Source organism: Pteropus vampyrus, unplaced genomic scaffold (genome assembly GCF_000151845.1).
Source record: "Pteropus vampyrus isolate Shadow unplaced genomic scaffold, Pvam_2.0 Scaffold66, whole genome shotgun sequence".
In the NCBI taxonomy this organism is placed as follows: Eukaryota; Metazoa; Chordata; class Mammalia; order Chiroptera; family Pteropodidae; genus Pteropus; species Pteropus vampyrus.
In genome coordinates, this window is record NW_011888847.1 from 4,575,228 (window position 1) to 4,587,416 (window position 12,189).

General features: G+C 39.6%; 1 protein-coding gene and 1 pseudogene across 2 annotated transcripts in view; both read left to right on the top strand.

Moving 5' to 3' along the window:
- Positions 1-4,768: 4,768 nt before the first annotated feature.
- On the top strand, positions 4,769-4,887 carry LOC111740627 (annotated as a pseudogene).
- Positions 4,888-7,743: 2,856 nt separating this feature from the next.
- Positions 7,744-12,189, top strand: part of LRPPRC (leucine rich pentatricopeptide repeat containing) — a 90,993-nt gene continuing 86,547 nt past the window's right edge. For both annotated transcript variants that reach the window (XM_011361343.2, XM_023531294.1), the window contains exon 1: positions 7,744-7,954. In XM_011361343.2, coding sequence (XP_011359645.1) covers positions 7,806-7,954 — 149 coding nt within the window. In that variant the 5' untranslated portion in view covers positions 7,744-7,805. The remainder of the gene's footprint in view (positions 7,955-12,189) is intronic.

Genomic DNA, 12,189 nt, shown 5'->3' on the forward strand with positions numbered 1-12,189 from the left:
AATAAATCAACACTTACTCATATTAGAAAGAAGCATGCTGTTAAAGAACTAAACCTAAAATTTGGGCGAATGATGATCCTTCCCAAACTCAACATGTACTGAGTCCTTTTTTCTAGTGCAACAACAAAAACTTCTCTGAAACTAGCATAAGTACAAAGGGGATTTATTGGCTCATGTAACTGGGAAGCCAGAGGTAAATATGGCTTCAAGCACAAATGGATATAGAAACTCCAATGAATTCATAAGGTCTCTCTCCAGTCCTTGGCTCTGCTTCTCTGTGTGACATTCTCATTCTCTCCTCCTACATGCAGGTGCCTCTTGGTGGGCAGGGAGAATGGCCAAGCAGCAATTACCAATTCACATTTTCATGGCTGATGACTTTAGGATAAGACATCTGTCCTAGTAGCTGGAGTTAGCAAAGCCAATGAATTAGTCTAATTGCCTTTGTTTGGGTATCCAAAACAATCGCTCTAGCCAAAAGGATGAGATTCACACTAGGCCTGGGTCACATGCTGATCCCTATGTCCAGAAGAGGGGGTGATATTGGAAATCAGAAGTATATATGTATGTAGGGGAAACATTGTGGAACAACCAAAAAAAGAAAAAAGAAACTGCTGACAGTCTACTCCTTCTAACATGCAGCAATAAACATATTCTTTCTTGCCATATATAATTTAAAAAGTGCTTTAATATAACATAATTCAACTGTCCCACACTCAACTGAAAACATACCATTCACTCTCCAGTGGAAGACAACCCAAAGACACACATTGTTTCTACATCCTGCTCTGTGTACCACATTTCTAGGTGATTTGCATTCCTTCCAATAAGACCTGGAAAGCAAGATGAGTGAGTAGTCGAGAACAACAGCCATATCAGTGTCTTTGCAACTTAATTCAATAGAAAATCCACATATTCTTTCCTAAGCCCAAGTAAACTCTAATAATCTCCTCCAAATTAAAATGAAATTATCAGAAGGCAAGTTAACATAATAGTGTACAATTTTTGAAAGGTAAATTATTTTCAATTTTTACAGAGACACAGTTGAAACAGAAATTTCACATTATCTATTGGTCAGAGAAAACTGAATATATTTTCTAGTTCCTTAAAAACAAAACAAACCAAAAAAAAAAAGTCACTTAACCAAGACATTTAAGGGATTCATGTTAAATTTTAGGAGTTAACCATGACTGTTAATAAGACTTTGTAAAGTTTATGTTCAGCTATTACAAGGATTATAACTGTCTTCTGTCTTGAAGGGACTCAGTTGTATAGTTCGTTGAAATGCCAATTATGTTTAACTACTATTCTATATTGATTTATCCAGACACTATCTGCCCTGTGGGAAACACATAAACTTTCAGCCTTCACACATGGTAACACTGGGAAAATATCAGCAACTAGCCCTTGTTGCCAGTGTTGGTTACTTTCTTTATAGTAAATGACCCTGCATCTGTCTTCCTGGTTTGTGTGCTTATGAAAGAATTATTGTTTGACAGAAGTGTTGCTGAAGGGTGTAACAATGACAAATTGGACCTCCACTTATAATGAGAATCTTGGGGCTGTGTGCAAATAAAGGTCTAAGCAGAATATTTTTTGTATAATTGGAAATTACATACATCAATAAATTTGGATGCGAAAGATGTAGTCACAGATGGAAGAAGCCCTTGATTCATCAGACAAGTTGCCTTAAGAGAAAATACAATCATAGCTAAACATTAAATTTGCTGCTTAAAATATGTTAAGGCTTTCAAGCAAAATAGGCTTTTAAACTCAAGGCAATCACTTGGTTCTTTACACTCACTACTTTGAATGTATTTGTGTGAAAATTGGAGGGGACTCCAAAAAGGCCAACAAGCAATTATGAATGATCAGTTCTATTTCGATTCTTTGTGATTCATCATAAATTGTTATGAGTCTCCCCGCACTGACCCAGAGGTTAATTGACCAAAGTGAAACAAGACTAATGTCCACTGCCTTATAAATTTCCCATTCAGGGTGTTGAGTACCATACTTTCAGCTCAGAATTTGAAGATAAATGTTTCTTTCTTTCTTTCTTTCTTTTTTTTTTTTTTTTTAAGATTTTCATTAAAGTATAGCTAACATACAATATTGTATTAGTTTCAGGTGTATTTTTTTTTTTTAACTTTGGTCTTAAATGAAAATCTTTCTCAGGTTATAATGGCTATAATCTCAGATATTTCATACTTTATGTAAAATGGTTTAGCAACAATACCAAGTTTTGATGTTTAAGCAACTATTTGCTGGAGAAGTCAATCAACCATGTTGTTCCTGTAAACAGGTCTCCAGCTCTCATTGGTACAGCCTGGTGTGTTTGTCTGCCTGGTGGACAAGACTGAGTACAGAGTTTTTCAAACTCTAAGTCATGCTGTATTGAGTAGTGAAATCAAAATACGACCAGCTTTTAAGATCTTTTTCTTCATAAACACTTAAAAATTTATATTAAATAGAGGGACTAGTATAATCAACTCTCATATATCCATCACCCTGATTCAATGATTATCAAGATATTGTCACTTTTGCTTTCTATATCATTTTATTCTTATATTCTTTGGAGAAGTATCTTAAAGTTAATTCCAGACAGCAAGTTAATTTTCTTCTATATATGCCAGAATGTATCTCTAAAAATGTAAGTATTTTCTTATATAACCAAATCCAATTGCCATGCCTAAAACAGTTAGCAATAACTCTAGGTATTGTGCAAAATACCTCGTGTCTAAAAAATGTCTCCTTAAAGCTGGTTTTTTAGAATTAGGATCAATCAGCATTTAAAAAATGAAATAGAAGAAAATAGATTAATAAATAACCTAGTGCATCACATGAATAAGGCTCATTATTGTTCTATAAAATTTATTTTTGTATATGTGTCATTTCTAAAATGCACTTTCTTACTTTTGGTCATAGTCACAGAAGCATGAAAGCCACTGGTTTAGTGATTCTCTCTGGGCAGACTCTGGAGTTTAAGGAGGGATGTATTTACAGGAAGGGGTGCTCTCTCTCTTTGCTCTTGCTGATGTCCCCTGTGCCTAGAATTCCCTTTGCCACCACGTTCACTATTTCATATATTCTCAAGCCTCCAAGGGCTGAAATGCCATTCCCACCCTGGAAACTTCTGTTCTCCTGCCCAGCTGTCACTTGGTTTGCCTCTTTTTCATTGCACTCATCACACTGCCTTGTGTAATGATTATCTGTATACAGTAGTGTGTGTTTTATCCTCTCATAAATTAAGCTCACCAATGATAGAACGCATAACTTCTTTGCCCTGAAATGGAACTTACCCAGTGCTTTGCTTACACGAAGTACTTAACAATTGAGTAAACTGAGTTAGGAGTTTGACACACTAGTAAAGGTTATTAGGAAGTGAAGAGATTGGTGTCAAATATCAGACCCCAAGGAGGGACTAGAGAAGAACCCAAATTCATGGGGTTTAGACTTGGTTATGAAAAGCAACAATAATAGTACTACATTATTTTTCAGAGCTTCCTATGTGCCTTGTACTGTAAGTACTTTTCTTATTTTAACTAATATTCCCCAAAAAATCTTGGGAGGAAGGGGTAGGTATCATCAGCTTTACACATAAGGAAACCAAGCAGTACTTAAGTACTTTTGCAAAATCTAGCTTTTTAGCTGTTTTTCCGAGTAAGATTCTATTCAGAGGTTAAATCATTCATTGGGACATGGATCATTGATTTTCTAACCAACATTTGAATCTATTTCGTAGTTCAAAATAACCTAAGGAAAAAACCAAGGATGATCAACCTGGACTTCTCTTCCACTTGTCACAGCTTCTGGAATCTAAAGAAATCTCAGAAGAACTTGGGAAGTCTGAACTGAAAAACAAACACCATTCTTTCTTTCTCTCTTACAGACACATGTGAAACAGAAACACACAGACATACATATGCGTGCACACACCTTGCATATGTTAGCAACTATTTATCTTTCCAATCTCAATCTAAGGATCCTTTCCCTGGGAACCGTTCTGACTCCTAGTTGAGACATATGCTTTTACAGAAACATATTTCTTTCCTTCAGAACCCCTGTTTCAGTGTGTAATTCATTAGCGTGATTATTTAATTAATATCTGCTTTGCCCTCTGGAATGTAAGCTTCATAACTGTAAGGACTGCTCCTGCTTAACTTGTTGCTTGGCAGATCTTAGGTGTTTAATAAACAATGAATACACTCATGAGTGAATAAATCAATGCCTAGACAAATTTCAACAGTTGCTTCATACTTCAAGAGGAAGCCTGGTATGGGAACAGAGAGAATGCTGGTTGAAGATTAAAGGTTTCAGGGATGAAGCAATTAGAAGAGAACATCCATTTATTCTCACTACTACTTCTATTAGCCTTGTTACATCTGTAACTTGTCTTTCCATCTATGGCAATGGCTGGAACTGTGTCAATTCTTGTTTAAAGTCAACTCCTTTACTTTTGTATGGAATCCCATCTCCTCTTGCCTACTCAGTGTACTCTTTCTCTCTCTCGTGCATTATCAGTTTTTCACTCCCTGCTGCAGCACTGACCAATAGAATTTTCTACGATAATGGAAATGTTCTCTGTCTATGCTGTCCAATATGGTAGCTACTAGCCACTTGTGGATATTGAGTACTTGAAATGTGGTTAATCACTGAGGAACTAAATTTTTAAAATTTAATTTAAAGTAGCTTAAATAGTTAAATGTGGATAATTCTTATCAGCATCAAACACACTGTTATTTCTTCCATCTTAAAAATTTAACTTCCAGTCTACAGACATGCCACCCTGAACATGCCCGATCTCGTATGATCTTGGAAGCTAAGTAGGGTCGGGCCTGGTTAGTACTTGGAGGGGAGACCACCTAGGAATGCTGGCTGCTGTAGGTGTTAAAAAAAAATTAACTTCCCTTGACTTCACACCCCCTTCTAGGTACCACCCCCTTTCACTGCTCCCTCTTTCACAGTATAGTTTACAAAAGGTTTGTCTATACTCCCTGTCTCCACTTCTCCTTCCTTCATGTACTGTTAAACTCACTTAAAGCAATCTTTTGACTCAATATGTCATCAAGATGGCTCTTCTCAGCATCACTAGGGACCACTGAGTTGCCAAATCCTATGGTCAATATTGAGTGCTCATTTTACTAGAACGAAAAGCAGCATTTTACGTGGTTGATAACTCTCTCCTTGAAAGACTTCTTTCTCTGTTATTTGGGACCACACCACTTTCTCTTGGTTCTCCTCCTACGTCTCTGGCTATTCTTTCCTAGTTTCTAGTGCTGGATTTTCATCTTCATATTCTCTAAATACTGAAATGTCACAAGCCTCAGTCCTTGGACCTCACCTTTTGTCTATCTATATTTTCTTCCTAGATGCTGTCATCCATTCCCATGGCTTCAAATATTAGGTATAGGCTGTAGATTCCCAAATGTATCTCTAACTCTGAACTCCAAACTTGTATATCATATAGCCAACCCCCTACTCAAACTTGACATTTAGATATCTAATAGGCACCTCGAGCTTAATATTACAGATCACTTTTGCTTTCACCTTTTAAATCTGTTTTCCCTCAGTCTTCCCCATTTTAATCAGTGCCATCTCCACCTTTCAAATTACTCAGGCCAGAAAATTTGTAGTCATTAACTTACACTTCACGGCCAATCCATCAGTAAATCCTCTTGGTTCTACTATTTAAATAGAGTGAACGTGACCCTTTCTCATTACCTCATCTGCCACTACCCTAATGCAAGCCACTATCATCTCTAGTCTGGATGGTTGTAAGCGCTTCCTTACTGGTCTTCCAACTTTTGTTTACCTTTAAACTTTTATTTACCCTTAAAATCACCACTCTAAACAGCAGCCAGAGTGATCCTTTAAAAATGCAAATGGATTAGTTTGTTCCTTTTGTTCCTTAGATTCCACGTATAAGTGAAATCATAAACAGACTCATGAATATAGTGGACAATTTGGTGACTGACAAAAAGGAGGGGGTTTGTGGGGCTGGGAGAATGGGGTGAAGGGTTAAAGTACAAATTAGTACTTGATAGTTGGTCACGGGGTTGGGGGGCATGGCAGAGGGAATGAAGTTAGCATTAATATGATGGCTAGATGAAGGGCCAGGGGAGGGAGGGAGCAATTGGGGGGATTGTTTTATAAACTATGTAGATGTCTGACCAATGTACTGTACACTTGAAACTAATTTAAATAAATACACAAAAGTCGATTCATTTCATGGCAACACACCAAACATTCCAGTGGTTTCCCATCTCTTTCGGAACAAAAAAAAGTCCTTACAGTCCCTGCATGATTTGGCCCTCAACTACCTCAGGCCTCCATGCCCACTTTCTGTCCCCTCCCTGCCTTATTCTTTCCTCACATCCACACTGTCCTCCTTACTCTTCTTTGTAGGGGCTAAACATTCCACCCTCAATCCCTTTATCTGAATTTGTTTTACATCACAGTTCTTATCTATCTTCCCAAACTAAAATTTGGAATGCTTAATCAGAGTCCAGACTTGGTCTGTTTTGTTCTCTGCTGTACCCCCATTTCAAATAGTGCCTGGCACAAAATATGTGTTCAATAAATCACTGTCGAATGAATGAATAAATTATATTCCTAATGCCTAATAGTATAACCCAGAGTAGATCATTTAACCTTTTTGCTCATCTCTTGAAGGAGAGATGAGCTAGATCATCTCAAAATACACATGTATTCAGTAAATACTTAATGCAACCTTCTGGATGCCTGGAACTGAGTATGTGCTTGGGCTACAAGAAAAGGTCATACAGTCCCTGCTCTCAAGGAGCTCAATGTCCAGTGGGATAAACAGCCAAACAAGAAATTACCTTGGAGGGCTTTCGAAAGAAGCTGAGTATTCTCTTGGGAATGGGTAGGATACAGCTAAGTGAAGAACGAGGGGAAGGCCGTTCCCGACTTTCCACGCGTGCACAGGGAACCTTTCCAGACTGCAAACGCTGTGAAGGCAAGGGTCTCCTGTTTTATCCCCAGATTTAGCTCCAGACTCAGTCATATCGTTCTTACCTCTGATGCTGGTGCATTTACTGAAGGGGCAGCGCGGTAGGTGGGGAAGATAATGAGTTCAGCTCCAGCTTTAAAACTTATACCTCTGATAGAACCCATCTACTTCATAAAGCTAGGCACTGCTTATGGACTTAGGTTTGGACCTATGTGTTTCTTTACACTGTCCACTGGACCCAGTAATGCAAATCACACTATGTTTAACCTTAGAGGCCCCTAGCACAGTGCAAAGGTCCTCAACGTTTTTTCTGTCCCACATTTCTGGGAGCTATGGAACGTCCCTATCAGCGCGGCGACTTGGGCGCTGAGTAGGAACCGCTGAACAGCGGCGACATCCGCCCTCGGAAGAGAACTGCTCCACACTCTGGGATCTTCATAGTCGGCTCTTCCGGAGAGTTCCCGAGTGTTCTCGCTGGTTGGCCCCCCCGCAAGGCCCTGCGCTAACTTGGGTGGAGTCGACCTCTTCCGACTCCACCAACTGAAAAGCGCAGGGGTGGAGCGACTTATAGTGCTGAGATGAAGGATATAAGACGAAAGAAGAAGCTTCTTTAAATAACAAATCCAACCACATTGTAATTTAAACGTGGCATGGGGCTCATGTCTCCTCAGATAAATAGGTTTTTCCTTCTTCCAAACTAAAACAGCCCTTGCCTCCCCCTATATCTGGGGCTCTCGGCCTTTGGTCTCTCCCGCGCCGGGCGACCTCTCAGTCACGTGCTCCCCCTGTCCTTCTCGCTGAACGTGGAACCCGCAGTGGGGACAGCTGAACCATGGCAGCCCTGCTGAGACCCGCCGGCTGGCTCCTGAGTGCTGGGGCGGCCCCGCGCCTCCCGCTCTCCCTGCGCCTCCTCGCTGGCGCCCCGGGCTGGCCGCACGCCGCCCTGTGTCACCCCAGCGCACGCGCTGGGCCGGTCGCCGGGTGAGTGCCCAGGCACTTCCCTCAGCCTGCTTGCAGTGTGGACGTCCCCTGAGTTCTTCGAGGCTGCTGGGGGACGGGTCCCTCTTATGTGCCCTCTCCGTGCCCTCTTCGCCGCGCCAGGGCTAAGCGTCCTGGGGCTTCGGATCGAGCTCCCTCCTGGGATTTTTTGGCTGATTGGATTGGTCGCCTTCAGAAGGTCATGGTCGGGGGCATTGCTTGCTTCCGGCCTGGATCCTTCCGTCAGGCTACCTACTGCCTATGAAGCTGAGGGGGCTTTGAAGGCTTCTGCGACTGTCAGGTTTTACTCTTCCTTAGGTTTGACCCGCTTGCTTGCTGTCCCACGTGCAAGCATTGTTGTTGGTCGATAACAAACTAGGTGCTAGGACTTAGATTTTGAGAGTGTTTTTTTGAGGGGTGAGGGAGGTGATAGCTTGGGAATTTGGTGTGAGCTAGGGATAGCTCAGAGATGGACGTTTGATTATGTTAGTTTGAGTTTTCCCCTAGATTTTCTTGGAGTTTTCCTCCCAGTATTTACTAGGGTGTGGTATTGGTTGAGAATTGTTACAGTAGGCTCTGTATCAATGAATGAATAAGTGAGCACACGCAAAGCAAGCACTCCATGGAGATATGCGGAGGCAAAGGCAAGTTAAATTCTCAGTGGGTGTCAAACGTGTAAATAAATGCCCTCATGGGTTGAGATTTATCAGGATATAAATTTAGGATAGACTTTGGTGGTAGAGGGGATAGAGAAGTTTGATGAAAGTGTTAGTTTGAATAGTGTTCTGAGAAGGGCAGATGGGTGCCAAGATTTTAGAATCAGAAAAACTGATTTTGAAAGAATGGTGTTTAAAGGTGCTTTGGGAGACAGTTAAGGATCTGGAATAGGGCAGATCTCTATAATGCATAATGCCGTTAGACAAGTTATTTAACATCTCCAGGCCTCAGTTTACTTATTTATAAAATAGGAGTAGTAATAGTGTTGGTAGTATTGTATGTAAAGCACTTAACCTAAGGCCTAGTACCTAGTAAGTGCTTTATTAGTTACTATAATAGCAGTAACTATGATTACATGGTTCTTTGTGGGCCAGCCTGAAAACCTCTGCATAAAATTATATAGAGGAAATGTTTTATGACTTCTCAACAACTTAGTTATAAATCTTTGGAACGTAGTCTACTGGTAACCTGGAGCCTGCCTGGATTTTCTCATTAGGCCTCGATAGTTAACCTTCCGAAATCATGCCTCTGCTTTTGTGCTATATCTCTTGGCTTTCAAAGAGTTTCTTTGAAAAAGGTGTGCTAATTATTCTCATTTTTCTAGTCCTTAAGTCTGTGAGGCCAGAGGAGGGTCAATATTATCGTTCATCTTCACCGTTGCATTGAGAGGAACAACAGAGGGAACACGATGTAATAATAGAAAGGGTATTATTATTAAAAAGTTCTGGGTGTTCATCAGACCTAGGTTCCATTTACTTGCCGTGTAATCTTACCTAACTATTTGATCCTCAGTTTTGTTATCTATAAAGTAGAGGTAACAGGCCTTTCCCTTTTCTTTGTACAGCTTATTTCTTGTCATTCAGGACTCCACTTAAATGCTCTCTCTTCAGAGAAGCCTTACCTCAATACTCAATCTAGAAAACCACTCTATTCTAGTTTTATTATGGCACCTCTCACTTGTCTGATATTTATCTTTTCTCTGTTTTCTTAGTAGAAAATGAATTGCATGAGAGCAGAACTTAGTTTTGTTCTGACTGTGTAGTAAGGTTATAGCAGGTAATAAGGAAGTTTTGGTTTTTTTTCCCCTGGAATCCGAACACTTTTTCTGTAGTCTCCTGTCCCTTAGCCTGTAAGCATACCAAGATCTTTCCTACCTGAAAGACAAAACCTTTCCAAGACTCTGGCCTTACTCTAGATGCTTCCCAGTCTCTCTTCCCTGTCTGCACTCCCATCTCCTTCATTTCATCACTGCACACTCACTCTTCTACCCACTGCAGTCACTACTGCAGAAGCCATCATTGTCTTTTTTTATTGTATATTTTAAAATTATAAAACTCATGTGCCTTTAGGAACAATTGCAAAAATAAGGGGAAAGCAATAAACTAAAAATCACCCTTAATTCTATCACTCAGAGAGAGCCATTGATATATATAACTCCTAGTCACTTATGTATGTATAAGATCCGTGAGATGATCTACTTTCACGGCCTTGACCTCTGGCATATTACTTCCATTTCCCTTTCACGAGACCCTTTTCTTAGCATCAATGACACCACTCTTGTTTTTCTTTAGGATTTTTCTCACTGGCTTTATTGCATCCTTTTTTCTCTGTTCATCTCTTAAATGCTGATGTCCTAGGGGTTTTGTCCTTCGTCTTTTGTTTTCTCATTTTTTTTCATTCTCTTTCTTTGACTTCTTTTGTTTTCAGGGCATCAGCCCCTACCTGCCTATCTGATGATGGCATTATTTTTTCTCCTGTATATAGACTGTCTACTGGACACCTCCTCTGGTTGAACTACAGGTACTTCAAACCCATCACATCTCATATTGGACTCGTCTTCCCTCCCAAATCTGTTCCTCCTTTGTTTCCCATTTTAGTGAATGTTGCTATTTTTATCTGCTTCCTCAAGATTTCTTATTCATATTTTATTGACACTTCCTTGCCCCTTTTGTTCCTTCCGCATTGATTGCGCAAATGATTAAGACCTGTTAGATCTACTTCATCTGGAATAAATCTCCTCCACATCATTCCCTAGTCTCCCTGGTAATTTGATTATGTCTTTTTCTTACAAATAGACATTGTGGTGGCTCCCATTAGTTCCAGGATAAGGTGCTTCATAATCTGGATATGCCTCTGAAGCCTAGCTGCCTTATGAGTTTTTTCCCATGGCATCCTATATTCTAACCATACCAAACTACTACTTCGAAGTCAGCAGGGCTTCTGAAACTATGATGAGCATAAGAATTCCTTGAGGATCTTGTTAAAAATGTAGCTTTTGATTTTGTAGATCTGGGCAGAGGACTGAGATTCTGCATTTTTAACAAGCTTCCAGGTGATAAAGGTGCTGCTGCTGACTAGTAAGGCTCTGATGGGCCATGTTGCACAACTCCTTGCCTTTGAATATAATGTTCACTTTTAGATGTGTCTTCCCCTCCCCCTAAACAAATGTTCCCCTTCTCTATTAAATCTTTCTTGACTGCTTCTCCCATTTGACCACTCCTTTCTAGTGCTTTTTCTCATAACCTGAATCGCTGAAGTTTCCATTAACTTGATTACATGTGTACCCACCAGCACTCCAGACCTGGCTGTAAATACCTTGAAAGCAAGAACTTTGTTTTATTTTTTGTTTGCCTTGGGTTGAGTATATCCATGAAAGTCTTAGACATTGAGGAAGGAATATTGTGAGATGCAGAGAAGTTTAAAGGGGTACTTCGCCCATTCATATAATGCAGTTAATCTCCACAAGTTCACCCTGATTTGATTTCCAAAAATGACTTGTCTGAGGACAAATGAGTATTATTGAGTGAAATTATTAGAATTTATTAAATTGTTTTCAAAATTGAAACACCAACAAGTATATACTTTTATATTCTTTATGCTTACTCTTCATTTTCCTATTTTATTACTTTTTTTTTCTTTTTTTAAACAAATGTTTTCTTAAAAACCAGCTCTTACCCTATCCTCTTTTGGGAAAGTGAAAGAGCAGACGCTCTTTTTCTCACACTTCTGGATCGGATGCTGCCTATATATTTCTTATGAGAATTTTTAGAATATTTGTGTGCTTCAGAGGAAAGGTAACCTTTGAGCTAAATTAGTTTGGAAGTAGATCTAGATCGATGATTGACTTAAAGGTGAAGATCACATATTGCCCTATGTCAGAACAATATAACTTCTCCTAATGTTGGAAGGAAGAAAAACTTTCCCTTGTTTACCCCTCCAAAAAAAAAAAAAAAAAATCTTAACAAATATTAAGAGCCTGGTTGGGTCCTTTGGGGTTGTAGTTCAGCCTCTGCTTCCTGTGTTTATAAGTTTATCAATTACAGAGGGCTGTGATAGGAACATGTACAGCTATTACATATGTGCTATCCATACGAAAATATACTGTGGTATTTCAGTACATTTGTTTTGTGATAGAGGATCACTTGAATTTAAGAAGATGGTAATGAGTAGTCAGAGTGTTCTAGGGGAAGAGAAGAGAATGAAGAGACTTGGAGGCTGTACTTTTATCCTGTATGGCCACA